At 39.1% G+C, this 14,207-nt stretch overlaps 1 protein-coding gene across 3 annotated transcripts in view; it reads right to left on the bottom strand.

Moving 5' to 3' along the window:
• AK5 (adenylate kinase 5) overlaps positions 1 to 14,207 on the bottom strand; it is a 281,830-nt gene that overhangs the window by 76,173 nt on the left and 191,450 nt on the right. For all 3 annotated transcript variants that reach the window (XM_037826883.1, XM_037826882.1, XM_037826884.1), the window contains 2 exons: positions 9,421 to 9,463; positions 5,271 to 5,315 (listed from right to left, as the gene is read on the bottom strand). In XM_037826883.1, the coding sequence (XP_037682811.1) occupies positions 5,271 to 5,315; positions 9,421 to 9,463 (88 nt within the window). The remainder of the gene's footprint in view (positions 1 to 5,270; positions 5,316 to 9,420; positions 9,464 to 14,207) is intronic.

Here is a 14,207-nt window from a genome sequence, read left to right on the forward strand (position 1 = left end):
TCAGTGAGTCAGGCCCGGAAATGTAGCCTTGACTCAATTGCTAATCAATCAGCAGACAACATTTGCCATGTCCTTGAATACACTCAGCCATTAGTGGACAGACTGAGCACTTAAAACGTCACTAGATGACTCAGGTGGCGAGTTAATGGTGCTTCCAAAGCAATTTCACCTTACGGGTAGGGAGACAATGAGTGTGGGGTCTCCATTTCACAAGTAAAATTAATTCTCTCCTGTTCTTTTATTTTTAGCGGTAATTTGCCCTTTTGAATGACCCTTAATTAACTTAGCAACATTTCTTTTTTTGAGGAAATAATTTGAAAACCATGATGACAACAACAACAACAAACTTCTGTCATGCTCTGCAGTGTTCCGTGGACTGCTCTATGCCTTTTTGAGTCTCACAATTCTTTGAGCATAGTAAGCCCTTGAAAACAGTATATTAATTTGATTTGGTTAAATTTAGAAAATGTTGCATTCTAGTTCAATATTACTTAGAGACTTTTTGCAATGAAGCAGTTTACATAATTAAGCAGGGCACACAATGCCCTCATTTCTCCAAATTAGGAAGACAGCTCATCAGTTTGGAGATGGATTTTTGGCTCTCTTGGAAAGCAGACCTATGTCTTTCTTCCTTTACTCTCCTATCCTGAATGGCCTGGCCTTTGAAAATACAGAGTCGGACCTGGGAGAGTGCCCGAGTGGCCTTAGTATCTGCATCAATCTGGGGAGAGAAAGGGCTGTGGCCACTGTGTGTTAGAGCACTTAAAACTTCACGAGATGACTCATTTGGTAAGTTAATGGTGCTTCCAAAGCAATTTCCACTAATGGATAGGGAGACAATGAGTGTGAAGTCTCCATTCACCTAACCCAGTAAAATGTGTGTGGAGCAAGAATGAGGTTTCCCAGTTAGGACAGGCCACAAGACTTGGGAGGCAGATGGAAATTTATCTCAGTAACGTGAAACCAGCCGAGCTCATGAGCTACCTCTTTTCAGTTCAGAGTGGAAACTCAATCAATCTAGACTAGTCTGAGTTTTCTTAGTGCAATTCAGTGATGGCCCAGCTCAAAATCCAGCCTCCATGTCAGGGTTCTTCTCCCCATGGAGGGTTCTCCTCACCCTTCCTCCCATCCTGATTCTAACTGGTTCTGTTGATGCCTGAGGTGTACCCCCTCCAGTCCCCATCCAGCCCTGCTTTGGGACCTCCTGCTCGTTTGTCTGATGCATTCCTCTTTGCCATCTTTTGGCAAGCAGACAGGCTTTTCTTTCAGGCATCCTTTGCACATGCAGAACTGTTCCAGGCCTGCAGGAGCCCTGGGAAACATGGGCATTCAGCCATGTGCCCCTTTCTTTCTGAATCCTTTCTCAGTTCTGTGGGGTAATTTGCTTTTGAAAGAACAAGTGAACACGAGGCCCACAGGACTCAAGATCCTCCAAATCCTGATCTAGGGGTTCTCTCTATTCCATAAACCTGCTCAATGCATCCCTCACCTCCCAATGAACCCTGGCACAGTTGTTCTCAAAGTGTGGTTGACAGACCCTGGGAGTCCACTATTTTTGTTATAACACCAAGAGGTTATTTGTTTTTCACTGTGTTGACATTTATATCATGGTAAGAAGCGACTCCATTGTGGTGATCAATGCACAACTATGAACAACTGATTGTACACTTTGAAGGACTGTATGTTATGTGAATATATCGCAATAAAATTGCATTAAAAAAAAAAAGCAACTGCAGATGCAAATCAAGGCAGTGGCATCAGACTACTGGTCATTGTGTTCTTTACCAACAAGTACTTAAAGCCAAAAACAAATGAACAAACAAACAAACAAAAGTGTCAACGTCACTTAAGAATGCCTTCAATGAAGCAGGAAGAAAATATAAGTTTTATTAAATTTTGACCCTTTAGTATATGCCGTTTTAATATTTTGTATGACAAAGTGGGAAGTCTGCATAAGACACTTCAGCATCGCAAGGTATAATAGTTGTCTCAAGGCATAGCACCATGTAATTGTTTGAGTTGGAGAACTAATTGTTTTAATTAAACACCATTTTTACTTGAAAGACTAACAGACAAATTATGGTTTTCCAGACAAAAGTATCTGGCACACATTTTCTTGAAAACAAAGTGAGCCTAACACTTCAAGGAGAGTAACTGGCAGCATGTGTTGCCAATGATAAAATTCGCGCTTTCAAACCCTGGACCCACTTCTTATTAGCAAGTTATTTAACTCTCTAAAGTCTTTTCCTGTAATGTCTTTCATGATTTCATTGGGTGAAATCAAGAATCAAATAAGATAATATATAAAGCACTTTACACAGTGCGTAGTGTGTGTCCAGTGTGCAATAAAGTTGGTTTCCATTATAGCTACATCAATTTAAAACAATCAGATTTGGTTTTCATTTTTAATTTACCCAAATATGTGAGCTGATTCCATCAAAAATGTTCAACCTGAGCCCTAGGTAGATACTCCCTAAAATTAAATTAATTCATTATTCTTTAATAATAAGGCAATAATGAAATGTCAACAGGGCTATAAGAAAATAATGATGAGCAGTGAAATAATGAGTTTCAAGCAAAAATTCTCATTTCTCCAGCTGTCCTCATGGACATAAATAAGACAAGTTGTGCCATGCACAGAATAGCACAAAATATTGTCACAGTGCCTCCCAAAGCTTACTGTTTAAAAGGAGTTTATGATAGCACAGATGTGAAAGTACACAAGGCCATCTGTGCCCCTGACACTCTGAAAGCTGTGGCCACTGAGTGATATCTAGATCACTAAGCCGCTAGCATCAGACCTCATCTGTAAAGTCAGACACATTTTCTAAATTGAAGCACTTTTACCAAGGGTTTGGATATGAATTGAGAATTCAGGTTAAGTAACATTTTGGGCATACGCAGGGAATGAAAAACGGAGAAGGGAAAAAGAAGCCAAAATAAATTGAGTTAATAGCAGGATAATGATCAAGAGATTAAAAAAAAACAAAAGAAAAGAAGAAAAGAGGGAAAGAAATGTAGGCAGTAAAGGTTGTGAAAAACTGTAGGAGGCTGTTAGTGAGACATAATGAAGTGCTTTAAAGGATAATTTTATGTTTTCCAAATAATCTTCCATTTTCAGCAGTGATTGAGCCTCAGTTTTATACATCAGCACAGGTTCTTATATCTTGTGTGTGAATAGCCAAAGCCTATAGAAGCTTTTTCAATGGTTTTGATCACTTCCTACCCTGTGAGGTCCCTTATCTGTCCTTTGGAAAGTATTTCCCTATAAACAGCTATTGAGCTGCTTTTTAACAAACACGATCTTCAAAGGGACAACCAGGTTCACTTTTGCCCCTTTCTTTTTGGTTCAGATGGTACACTTACCTTGAAAATTTTGTCCACTCAGATGGAGGTCCGTACTTACCTCCCAACCCCCACTCAAAACCATCACCTTGAAAATGAGCAAGAAACAATACCAGCTTAAAGAAAAAGAGTTGCTTTTGCTTGTTCTCACCGAGAGGGTAGCAGTTGCATAGAGAAGGGAGCTTCTGATTAGGCTCCTAATTAACCTGAAGACTCTGGTGAGAAATAGCCACAGCAGAAACAACCTGCCTGCAGGTTCCAGTCCAGGAATTCCAATTGCTAGTTCAGTTGCTATGGAAACTGACCACACTGCTTCCTAAAGATTTAATTATTCCAACAAATATTTGTTTTTTAAGGCATTATAGGGTACCCAAATGGGCGATGCAGACACAAGGGGTGGAGGAGTACAGACGAGGAGGGCTAGTGATTAGTGAGGACCTCACAGGGAGCGAGAATTCAAACCGGATCTTGGGGACAGGATTAGATAGGGGAGAAGACATTTTCAAATGAAAGGACGGGCAAAGTGAGCCATGTTCAAAAGATGCAAGTGTGATTGGAGCCGAAGGCTCACCTGGGGGTACAGCAGGAAATGGGAAGGACAGATGGTACCAGACAGGAGAGTGCTCTGAAGGCTAGTCTGAGGAATTTGGACCTTTTTGTGGGTGAGAGGGAACCACTGGACACTTTGAAACAGAGGAACAATGCATTAGGAATGTTAACTTTACTTTTATGACTAACAGTGAGGTTGTCGACTTATCCTCTGGCTAATATAGCTACACTGTGGCTCTGGTAGTTGCTAAGACAATAATTTGAAAACTGGAAAATTCAGCTGTATTTTCATATAGAAAAAATCACACTTGATTCACTGAAGTCAACTGACTCCTGTTTATTTAAAACCTGTCAAAGCAGCTATGATGTGCCTATGACATCTCAAGTATTTTTACAAGCTTCAAATTAACCTGTAATAATGCAGTCCCAATTACCATTCTGCCATCTGTCAAGGAAGTATTTAGGACTAAGGTCTTCATTTTCAAGCAGAGTCCAATGAATATTCTAGAAGAAGAGCCATTTATTTTCCTGTATCATAGTGACTTTGTACCCTTTATGCCCAAACAGTAAGCTGAAAATTTTCCCCCCAGAGTAGTGACTGATCAATAAGCTGAACTATAGGACAGGTCAGTTGGAAATAAGGAAAACCTTTTGCCCACAGCAACAGTTCTCAGGGCATGGTCAACAGACCCTCAGAGCTCTGGAGCTTTGTCCGAGGCCAAGGCTTTCTACACATTCTATTCGACCCCCTGAAGGTCAGAGGACTTAATAACATGTGAACTGAGCTGGTCTCAGTCATTAGTTACGCCTGGACAGATAGAAGCAGCATTTGAAAACACATTTCAAAATTCAACTGTGAGTGGTAAACAATGGATAAATTAGAGATAATATTACTCCTAGGGATGTAGAAACAACTCAAAATATGCTGTACTATTTTTATGAACTTTTTTGGCCATGTTACTGAAAACACAGACTTCCATGTGACAATAAAGACTCCTATTTTGAATTGCTAGACAAGTTCAAAAGGTCACTGCTTTTTCTAATATGGCCCTTAAAATAAAAGCTGGACAAAAAGTATAATTCATTGAGTAAAGTCTGGAGGCCAAGAAAATGGATTATAATGTATTTTATTACTGCGTAGCTAAACTAAGGTGTTTGGCATTCCTTACGGCACTACTTTTTCTATGCTGAAAAAAATCCAAGGCAAAAGCAATGTAAAACTGTTTAAATGAAAGCTACAATCTAGAAGCCCAGAGAATGTTAAACTGACAAAAAACAGATACAGCTTCAGAAGAGGGTGATAAGTGAATTGTCTTTTCCCTCCCAAGTTGTTATTATTAGCAATTGCATTTGGAAATTTTAAGGCTGTTACTCACCAATCATGAAAATAATTTTATACTTCTTCAAGTCTTCCATGAAACCTTTAAGATAAGAATAATTTAAGTTACTGTCAAGAAATACTGTATTGAAACCCTGGTTTTACTCATGTAAAAACCCAGATCTTGTAGTTTTATCTTTCAAGAATTTTGAAGTTGGGTAAATGTGTTAATAGAACATAATTAATAAGTACTGATGACCATTTTAGCCTTATTCCCATCCTCAGGTAAACAATTTTAGGTGGTAAAATGGAAAAGTCATTAAGTAATATGAATCTCAAAGTAAGAAAGCTAATTTTAAAAATTATTTTTAAATATTCTGAAGTATTTCAGCTGGTGTTATTGCACATTTTTAAACATTTGCTAATCTTCCTTTTAATAAAGAGGTGTCAAAACACAAGTAGAGAGTCTGAAAGATTATTTTTTAAAATAGTTTCTGTTTACAGCAAATGATGCTATTTTCCATGGAAGATAATGCTATAAAATTTCCTTTTAAAATAAATGAATTTAAGTGAAAACAGTGAGTCAATTTAAAGAAAAATATTAAATAAATAGTATATAGTATGGAGACAAAGCAAAAATGAAGGAGGTGAGCTTACACTGAATTTTGGGAGCCAAGCTTTAAGGCAAAGAAATGATTCATCTTAGGAATTTTAGACAAAGTGCAAAAGCTTCTGGAGTCTGTGGAGCCCTAAAGGACTTAAAATTATCATGTGGAGTGATGGGAAGCCCTGGTGGGTGGGTAGATGAGTGTTAGATTTCCGGTCCTGTTGCCAACTGGCTTGACCGAGATGAATGACTTCCTCTCCTTGAACTTCACTTTTTCCATCTGTAAAATGAAGGGGTTGGACCCAGTGATTGCTAGTGTCTGTTTTGGTTCAAATACTTACAACTCTGTGGTGTTGGTAAATGAATGGGCCATGTGAGGGAATGGCCCTCTTTGTTTCTTGGCTAAAATTATGATGCTATTATTGCTGTATGTCTTAGATATCTTCCTAAAGTAAACCATCATTCTGTGAGCCCCTGGGGTGGGCATAAAGGTCATCAATCTGAACTGGGAACTGCTCTATGAGCTCGGGATCTCTGGACTTGGAAAATGCCAACAGTTGTTGCTTGAGTGTGGAAGGAGGGGATCCTCAAACTGAAAAAAAGTTAGAGTGAGGACCCCAAGGACAGGAGAAACAGCAGTCTACATGAGGCTAGAGAAGGGCAGAGACAAGCAATCACTCTGCATTAAGGCTGAAGGGCTTTGTTTGTAATGACTGGACTTCATATGTATTCAAGAGTTGAACCAGCTACAAGAACAGGAGAATTAATGTGCTGTCTACTCAAGTCAAGCTGCTGCCCTGGGGGCAGAGTTTTTGGGGGTGAAGAGTATAGTTATGGGTTAATTCAGGATGCTGCGAACCAGAGTTGGAATCTGTGGGAACCACATAGGGAAGCGATTCTCCATCCTAGAGCGCCATCCTGAGCAAACAAGGATGGTGAGAACCTTAAGAAGCAGGCCCTTGTAGGATCGATTCTGTCCTCAGGCTGGCTAACTTCTGAGTAGCTTAGAGCAGTACCCACAGAGGGTAGGGCAGGCTGTCTGCACACAAACCAGAACTATGATGGCTTCTAGAAAGATTTCTTTGATATGCCCAAAGACCAGGCAATGATTCTAAATGAGGCATGGAGTGCTGCGGACTGTGGCCTTGGGAGTTAGCATTCAAAATGAAGTTTTTAAAGCACCAGGCTGGCCAAACAAAACACATCTGAGGCTGGATTCTTCCTTCAGCTGAACAGAAGTGAGTGCCAATAGAGTAATTGAAGATACTTTTGAATGATGTATCATCCTTGTTAGCCTCTGTGCAAAAGGGGATACTTTGCCAACGGCAACACTCATTGAATAGACAAAAATATACATGCATGAAATTTTAAAACAAAGACTCTAGAGTTCAAAGGTACTTGGTGTTTTTTGAGGCAGCCTTATGCCCCTGGGGTGTGCCTGCCTGATGCTGGGCTGCTGAGGTTCTTTGAGCACCACCCTGTGCAGGGAGATCCCAGAAGGGAGGGCAGGATGGGATGGAGTGGGCACCTGACTCCCTAGTCTAGCTGATCTCTGGGCTTTTTCCAGTGCTGAGGAGTGGTTGCCTGTCTAGACAATGATGTGATTTTGCCCTTCCTATGCATAGGTGTGAGTTGTCTAAAATGAAGAGTGTGTGTGTTGGGGCAGGGATTACTTGGATGAGGTAGGGAAGGTGTTTATTTACCATCATGGTGATAAATTGCAATTTTTAACAAAAATGAACTAATTGAACTGTGACTTACACTTCATATTTTATACAGAAGGTAACTGCTTTTGAAAGCTAGATCATTATTCTGGAAGACATAAAATTTATATACACAATGGTATATTTTTGCAGGAATCTATTAGGAGAGTGAAACACTCTGAAAGAGAGAGAGAGAGGAAGAGAGAGAGAGAGAGAGAACACACATATGAATGGGGCATGAAGTGGAAGGAGAGAGAAGAAAAAGTGCTGGTTGCTGAGGACAGAGCCAAGTTTTGAGTTTTGTCTCCGGAACCTTTTGGTTTTCAAATGGAATGATGTATTTCTTTGCTCTTTTTAATCAAACAGATGCCCTATTTTCTTTAAAGAATAGCCCATTATTGTTAGAAAAATCCTGTTTTCTGGAGGTTTCTGTTAAAGTCCAATACATTGCTCCTCCTGACATGAGGGACCCCATGGTGTTCTCATGTTCCTCAGCCTATGATTTTATCTTTATGAGGATGATCAATTTTTAATCTTCTTGCAATTTAGGAAAGTAGCTGTGGTTATTATAATTTTTTGATATGACTATATCCTATTCCAGTTTTAAAAATAGTTATTTTTAAAATAAATGATGCTACATTCATACAGCATAGTCTTTATAAATTAAGTTTTTAATGACATGGGAACAAGCTTATATTATGAAATGTTCAAAAAAACTTGGAGATACTATTTGTACATTATATATATGCTTACCTGTGTAGGAATAGATACAGAGACAACACACCGGAATGAAATATACCAGAATGTTAGCCATGATTATTTATAGGTCATAAAGTTATAGACAGCTTTTATTTTCTACTTTTTACATTTCCCTTAATTTTTTTTTCCATAATGAATATGTTATCTTTTACAAACAGGAAAAAAGAAACTCATACCATCAGCCATTCTTTATACAGATGGGACTAAGTTGATTATTTGTACTTGGCTACCTGACAGCTATGTTATGGCTCACGTGTGTGTGACCTTCCCCATGAATCATCATGATATAATTGTTGACTGATTTCCACATATTGCTATTGCCATTATCATCAAATGGTACTTTATCTATCACCACATGCTCATAGATCAGTGCAGGATTAGAGCCGGGATTATTTAAAAAGCCAAATCACTTACTTGTATGTGCTCACAGTCAATACTATAAGCATATCTCCACGGACCATGTAATAACATTGATTACTGAGTGGAAATGTTAGATGGTACTTTTATCTATGACAATCATGAATGTTAGCTTTTGGACAGTCCAAAATTCACATAATTTTATCCATTTTCTGTTACATGTATAGCTAATTATGATTAGATTTTGTTCTAGAGTTTTGTAAGACTTAATATGACATACATTTCAAAGCAGTATAATCCTGGTATTTTTTAGGTTGTGTTCCAATGGTACACTGCTTCTACAGCTACTTTGCAGGAAAAAGAGTTCTGTATACCAATAAATCTGAAGAATGTTGAGTTAAGTTTAAACAGCTCCTTTTACTGTAGCATTTCCTGGAGACTCGCTATGCTATTATTTATGTGAATTTTCCAAAGGGGATAAAAGGTTAGGCCTTTCCCAAACATATTTGACCAGAACACCCCTTTTCATTGATCCTCTGGGGAATAATGTTCTATGGGCACACTAAAGGAGTACATCTCTTAGTAATGCATCCATCCCACTGGTGCTTTATATGGACTGAGAGGTGAGAGATCCAGAGTTCTCATTTTAATCATACTCCCTGGCTAAGGGGAAAGTACATACTGTTGGTATTTTATGATCTCTTAGTTGACATTTAGTAAGAAAGACATGCTCAAAGTTACCAAAATGACAATTTTGGTCTGAATGGGTAAAGGGAACTCACCTCCCATGGTGTCCTCTCCGGATACATTTAACTGGTCATCACCCTGGTTTTTGAAAAAGGTCACAATGTTAGATGATAATAATACTAACAAGTATTGTGCTAAACTCTTTGCCAACATTAATGTATTTAACCTTCCAAATGGCTCTATGGGGGAGGCATTCTTATATCCACATTTTCAGATAAAGAAGCTGAGAATTAGAGAAGCTGTCCGAGGTCACAGAGAAGTGAGGGACGAAGCCTGAATTTAGACCCAGGCCATTTACTCCACAGTCTATGCTTTCCTTAACCATTTCAGTATCTTGCCTCATTTTCTTGGTACATAACTTATCTGTGGACAGAAAAGCTGTCTTCCAAAAGACAAAACCCTTTGGTACCTGAAGCTCGCAAACAGCTGTAGTCACAGCTGTTTTACTAATAATGCCAAAATTTAAAACTGGGGCTGGCAAACTCTTTCTGTAAAGGGCCAGAGGGTAAATATTTTCAGCTTTGTGTCCCACATGATCTCTGTTGCAACTACTTAACTCTGCCATGAGTAGTGCAAAGGCAGCCACAGACACTATGCAAATGACTGGAGTGGCTGTGTTCCAGTAAAATCCTATAGTCAACAACAGACAGTCCCAAAGTCTGCCTGCTGGCCGTGGTTTGCCAATCCTTGAACTAAAGCATGAAGTAAGGAAAGTTGGGAGTGATCAGCTTTGATTGATGCTTGCCTTTAAAATTTTTCACTTTATTTTTGATAGGTAATATAGGTAAATAGTAAAAAAAAAAAAAAAAAAGCCAAAAAAACCACACACCCTACAATTTATAAACAAAGGCATTTTGTGAGAATTCTCATTCCTACTTATGTCTCCATTCATCCTGTGTCCCCACCCCCTCACTCTCTATTGGTAACCACTGAGAGAAGTTTTTCATGTATTCTTTCATATACATGCAAAAACTACTTGCAAATATCCATGGATACACCTGAATAAAATATGTATTCTTATTACCTCAATTTTTTTTACACAGAAAGTAGCATACATATACATACATATGTGTTTATAGTTTATAATATACACCCTATTCTTTAATATCTTCTTACTTTTTCACTTATCAATATATCCTGAAGAGCTTTCCATATTAGTATAGAATGCTCTTAGCTGTATACTATTTTATTGTGTGGATGATGCCATGGTTTTTTGTTTGTTTATTTGTTTAACTAGATTTGTTTTAAATTACGGACCATTGAATTGTGTTTGGCTATTTAAAAAAAATGGTCAATGAATAAATTTGTATAAATATCATTTTATACATGTATAAGTATAGTTGTAGGATAAAGTCCCAGAGGTGGAACTGTGGGGTCAAAGAGTAAATGTTTTTATAATTTTGATAGATTTGGTACAGGGATGGCCTCTGGCTCATGTTTTATGGAGCCTCTTGCCTTTAATTCACTTTGATGCAGGGTCAGTTATATGAAGTTCCTTATTTGCATTAATGCTCCCTTGAAGTGAATGGCCGAGAAAGCACTTTGAAGACAGAACCTTGCCATCCTTTCTAGAACATACACCTTCAGGGCAAATTTACCGCTAGTTTTCATAGATTTGCCTGTTTGTCCAGAGTTATTCCAGGTGAGAGAAGAGTTTTTTAATGGGGTGGTCATTCAGAGGATACATTTCTATTAGTTAACTCCTTTCCATGAATAGGCAAAACATCAGTTATTTCTCAGTCAGCCTCCTGCCTGCTTCCTTTGTTAAAATCACTGCCATTTCAGAGAAGGGAGTACAGGGACTATCTAATCCAACCTTGTCCTCCATTTCACAGATGAGGAAAGCGAGACTGAGAGTTCATGCAAGGGGCCCATGTTCACATCTTCATGTCCTTAATGAGGTCAGTGTTGGGCAAGAACCATGTCTCTCACCATGCTGGCCAGTCCCGTCCCTCACCTGGCTGGTGTGCCCGTCCCCCGGCTGCTGCTAAGGGCTCACAGAAGTCTAGCTCCCGCCTCAAGCTGAGGCCAACTTTGTGGTGCAAGTTGTGTCCCAGAGCTCCCTGTGGAATCATACTGAACCCAGAACCTAGCTGAGATCACATCCTTGCTTAGCCCTGAAACCTACCCTATCCTGCTTCTCTTTCTCATGAGAACATTCCCTCAAAACAGCACTTGTACGAGAATCCCCATCTCAGGATCTGTTTCTAGCGAAGCTGACCTAAGATAGGAACCTATTTGAAGCAATTAATGTTTGCCCAAGATGCAGCTATGTAGCAATGGGTTCAGCAGTGTTTGCTGAAACATGACTGTTTAATTAGAATCTGTTTATTGTTTGTCAAACAGCTATTGAATATATCCAGGTAATTTCAAAAGGGAACCACTGAGTTTTCTCCTTCAGTTTTTCATATATTTGTTGGATTATCAGACTTAGACCCTCCTTCAAGATTAAACTGTATCAGATCTTTCTTGCATGTGGCTATCATGTTTTGGGAGTTTGACCCATGGTTATTCTGAATTCATAAAACAGCATGTAAAAGGGCCTATCTGACCTCTAAATTTTGGCATTTTGAGTCTGACCTGTTTTTGTCCACAGCTTTATTCACCATCCTCTATTCTGTTTGCCAAAATGTCTTGAATGAGCCCTAGCTTTATTTTCATCAGTGCATTGATGGCAAACAGTGTCTGGACATACACGTAGCCCTCATGAGCTCTCAGCTAGGAATCTGGTGCTGGCATTCACCGACATGAAAGCCCAGGTAATGGGATGCTTGAATGGAGGGTGTTATTTTCCAGTGACATGCAATAAACCTCATGGTTCCAATGCAAGTCTTTTGTAAGTAAAATTAATCTGGCATCTTAAACACACATACACACAAACAATATGTAGGAGCGAGTGGCAACGCTTCTGGTTTTGGTGAAAAAGATGCTAACAGCCCTGGGAGGCATTAAACATTCCCTCTTTTCTTTTCAACTACTAGGTGTGTTCTGTATTTTTATCCAAAAGTGAAAGGTGTTAATTTCAGAATGCCAATTAGATAAGCAGCAAAAGAAGCAGAACTTTCACAGAGCAGAAGTATTTGTTTTACAAGTCCAACAATCTGTTTTTTCCTTTAATGGATCATGTTTTTGGTATTGTATCTAAAACTCACCACTAAACCTAAGTTACTATAGACTTTTTCAGGAAACATCTGAGAAGTTGTTTATGCCCAGTTGCATTGCAGCATCCTTTTCAGGGAGACACAACTTGGGAAAAGCAACCCATTCACCAAAGAAACCACTCTGTGGGCGACAGCCTTTCTCTGTGCGGCCACATCATTCAGTCTGCCCTTTGTCGTCTGTAAGTCTGAATTATGGAGTTAGGCTTTGTGGACACAATGACATATAGGTGACTTTGCACAATATGAAGCTAAGTTTTGGGGGACATGAAGTGGGATACTAAATCTACAGAACTGACAGATGGTATAAATACAGGCACAGATTTCATGTAAATGCCATTTATGACTCACAAGCATGGAGTTAAGACAGGATCTGCAATGAGGCAATTAACATTGGTGAAGGTGGAAAAAGCTGTGGGAAAAGCACTAACACAACAACAAAGTCAAGTTGCTGCATAGCTCCAATGTTATATGCGGGAAAATAGGTCAATAATTGATGGGGAGAAATCTGGAATCCTATTGCAGGGATGCATTAGGAACCTCAAGGTAGGATTAGTAAACTGCAACTTTGGATCACAGATTCGTTTTGAGTTCTCTACCTCAGTCTTTAGTCAACCCAGAGCCATAGGGAGAGCAGGAGAAACCCATATTCAACTTTATTTCCCAGCATAGATATGTAGGCAAGAAACTGCTTTTGCAAGGTGGATTCTGATATTATCATTTGTAGGAAGAGGAGCTAATTGTTGTGAATATGTGTTTTCCTTTATGACCAGAGTATCTATCATTGCTAGCTTAAGATATGGGTGTCCTGTAACTCCCAGTTCTTTAAATTATTGAATTTTAGGCAGAGGGAAACAAAAATAGAACAATTTAGCATCATAGATGGGTTTACAAATCATAAGGAATTATGTTCTTCAACTCGCTTTGATTCCATGTGGCATTATGGCAAGCAGATCACATCATAAGAAGCTGACATTAAAAATGCTTTACAGCTCTGAAAGCCTTTTCACAGACATGATCTCATTTGATCCTCACTGCAACCCAGGGGATGAGGAACAGCATAACTGGGGTTCTGAAATGACACTGGATGGGAATGTGGATAGCTTCCAGTGCTACCAATAGGTGGCACTGAGGACTGAAGTCTCTTCTGATACTAACCCTTGCTTCCTCAACAGTTTCATCTTACTGTTAACAGGTGGGGACTATGTATTTAGACAGTTCTACTGCTCCTCCTTAATTAGACATTTTTGGTTTTTAAAAGTCCTTTTAGGGGTCACAAAATTAAACCTCTCCTTGGTAGGAGAAAGAGTAGTAGGTCATTTTTGGGGTTTCTTCTTACTTCGGAGTAACTTGGCTATATGAATCAGGGTGTGTTTTGTGGTATAAAAATATGTATAGCTTCAGATGGGATTATGGGAAAGAGGTTTTATTTGATGTTTTAGTTTCCTTGGCCAATCAAGCAAATACCATGCAATGGGTTGGCTTAAACAATGGGAATTTATTGGCTCATGGTTTTGAGGCTAGGAAAAAGTCCTAATCAAGGTGTCATCAAGGTGACACTTTCTTCGCAAAGACTGGCATTCTGTGGCTAGCTGCCAGTGATCCTTGAACCTGGGCTCCTCTGGCACATGGCAATGCACATGGCGGCCTCTCCTAGCCTTTCC

Source organism: Choloepus didactylus, chromosome 2 (assembly GCF_015220235.1).
Source record: "Choloepus didactylus isolate mChoDid1 chromosome 2, mChoDid1.pri, whole genome shotgun sequence".
NCBI lineage: Eukaryota > Metazoa > Chordata > Mammalia > Pilosa > Megalonychidae > Choloepus > Choloepus didactylus.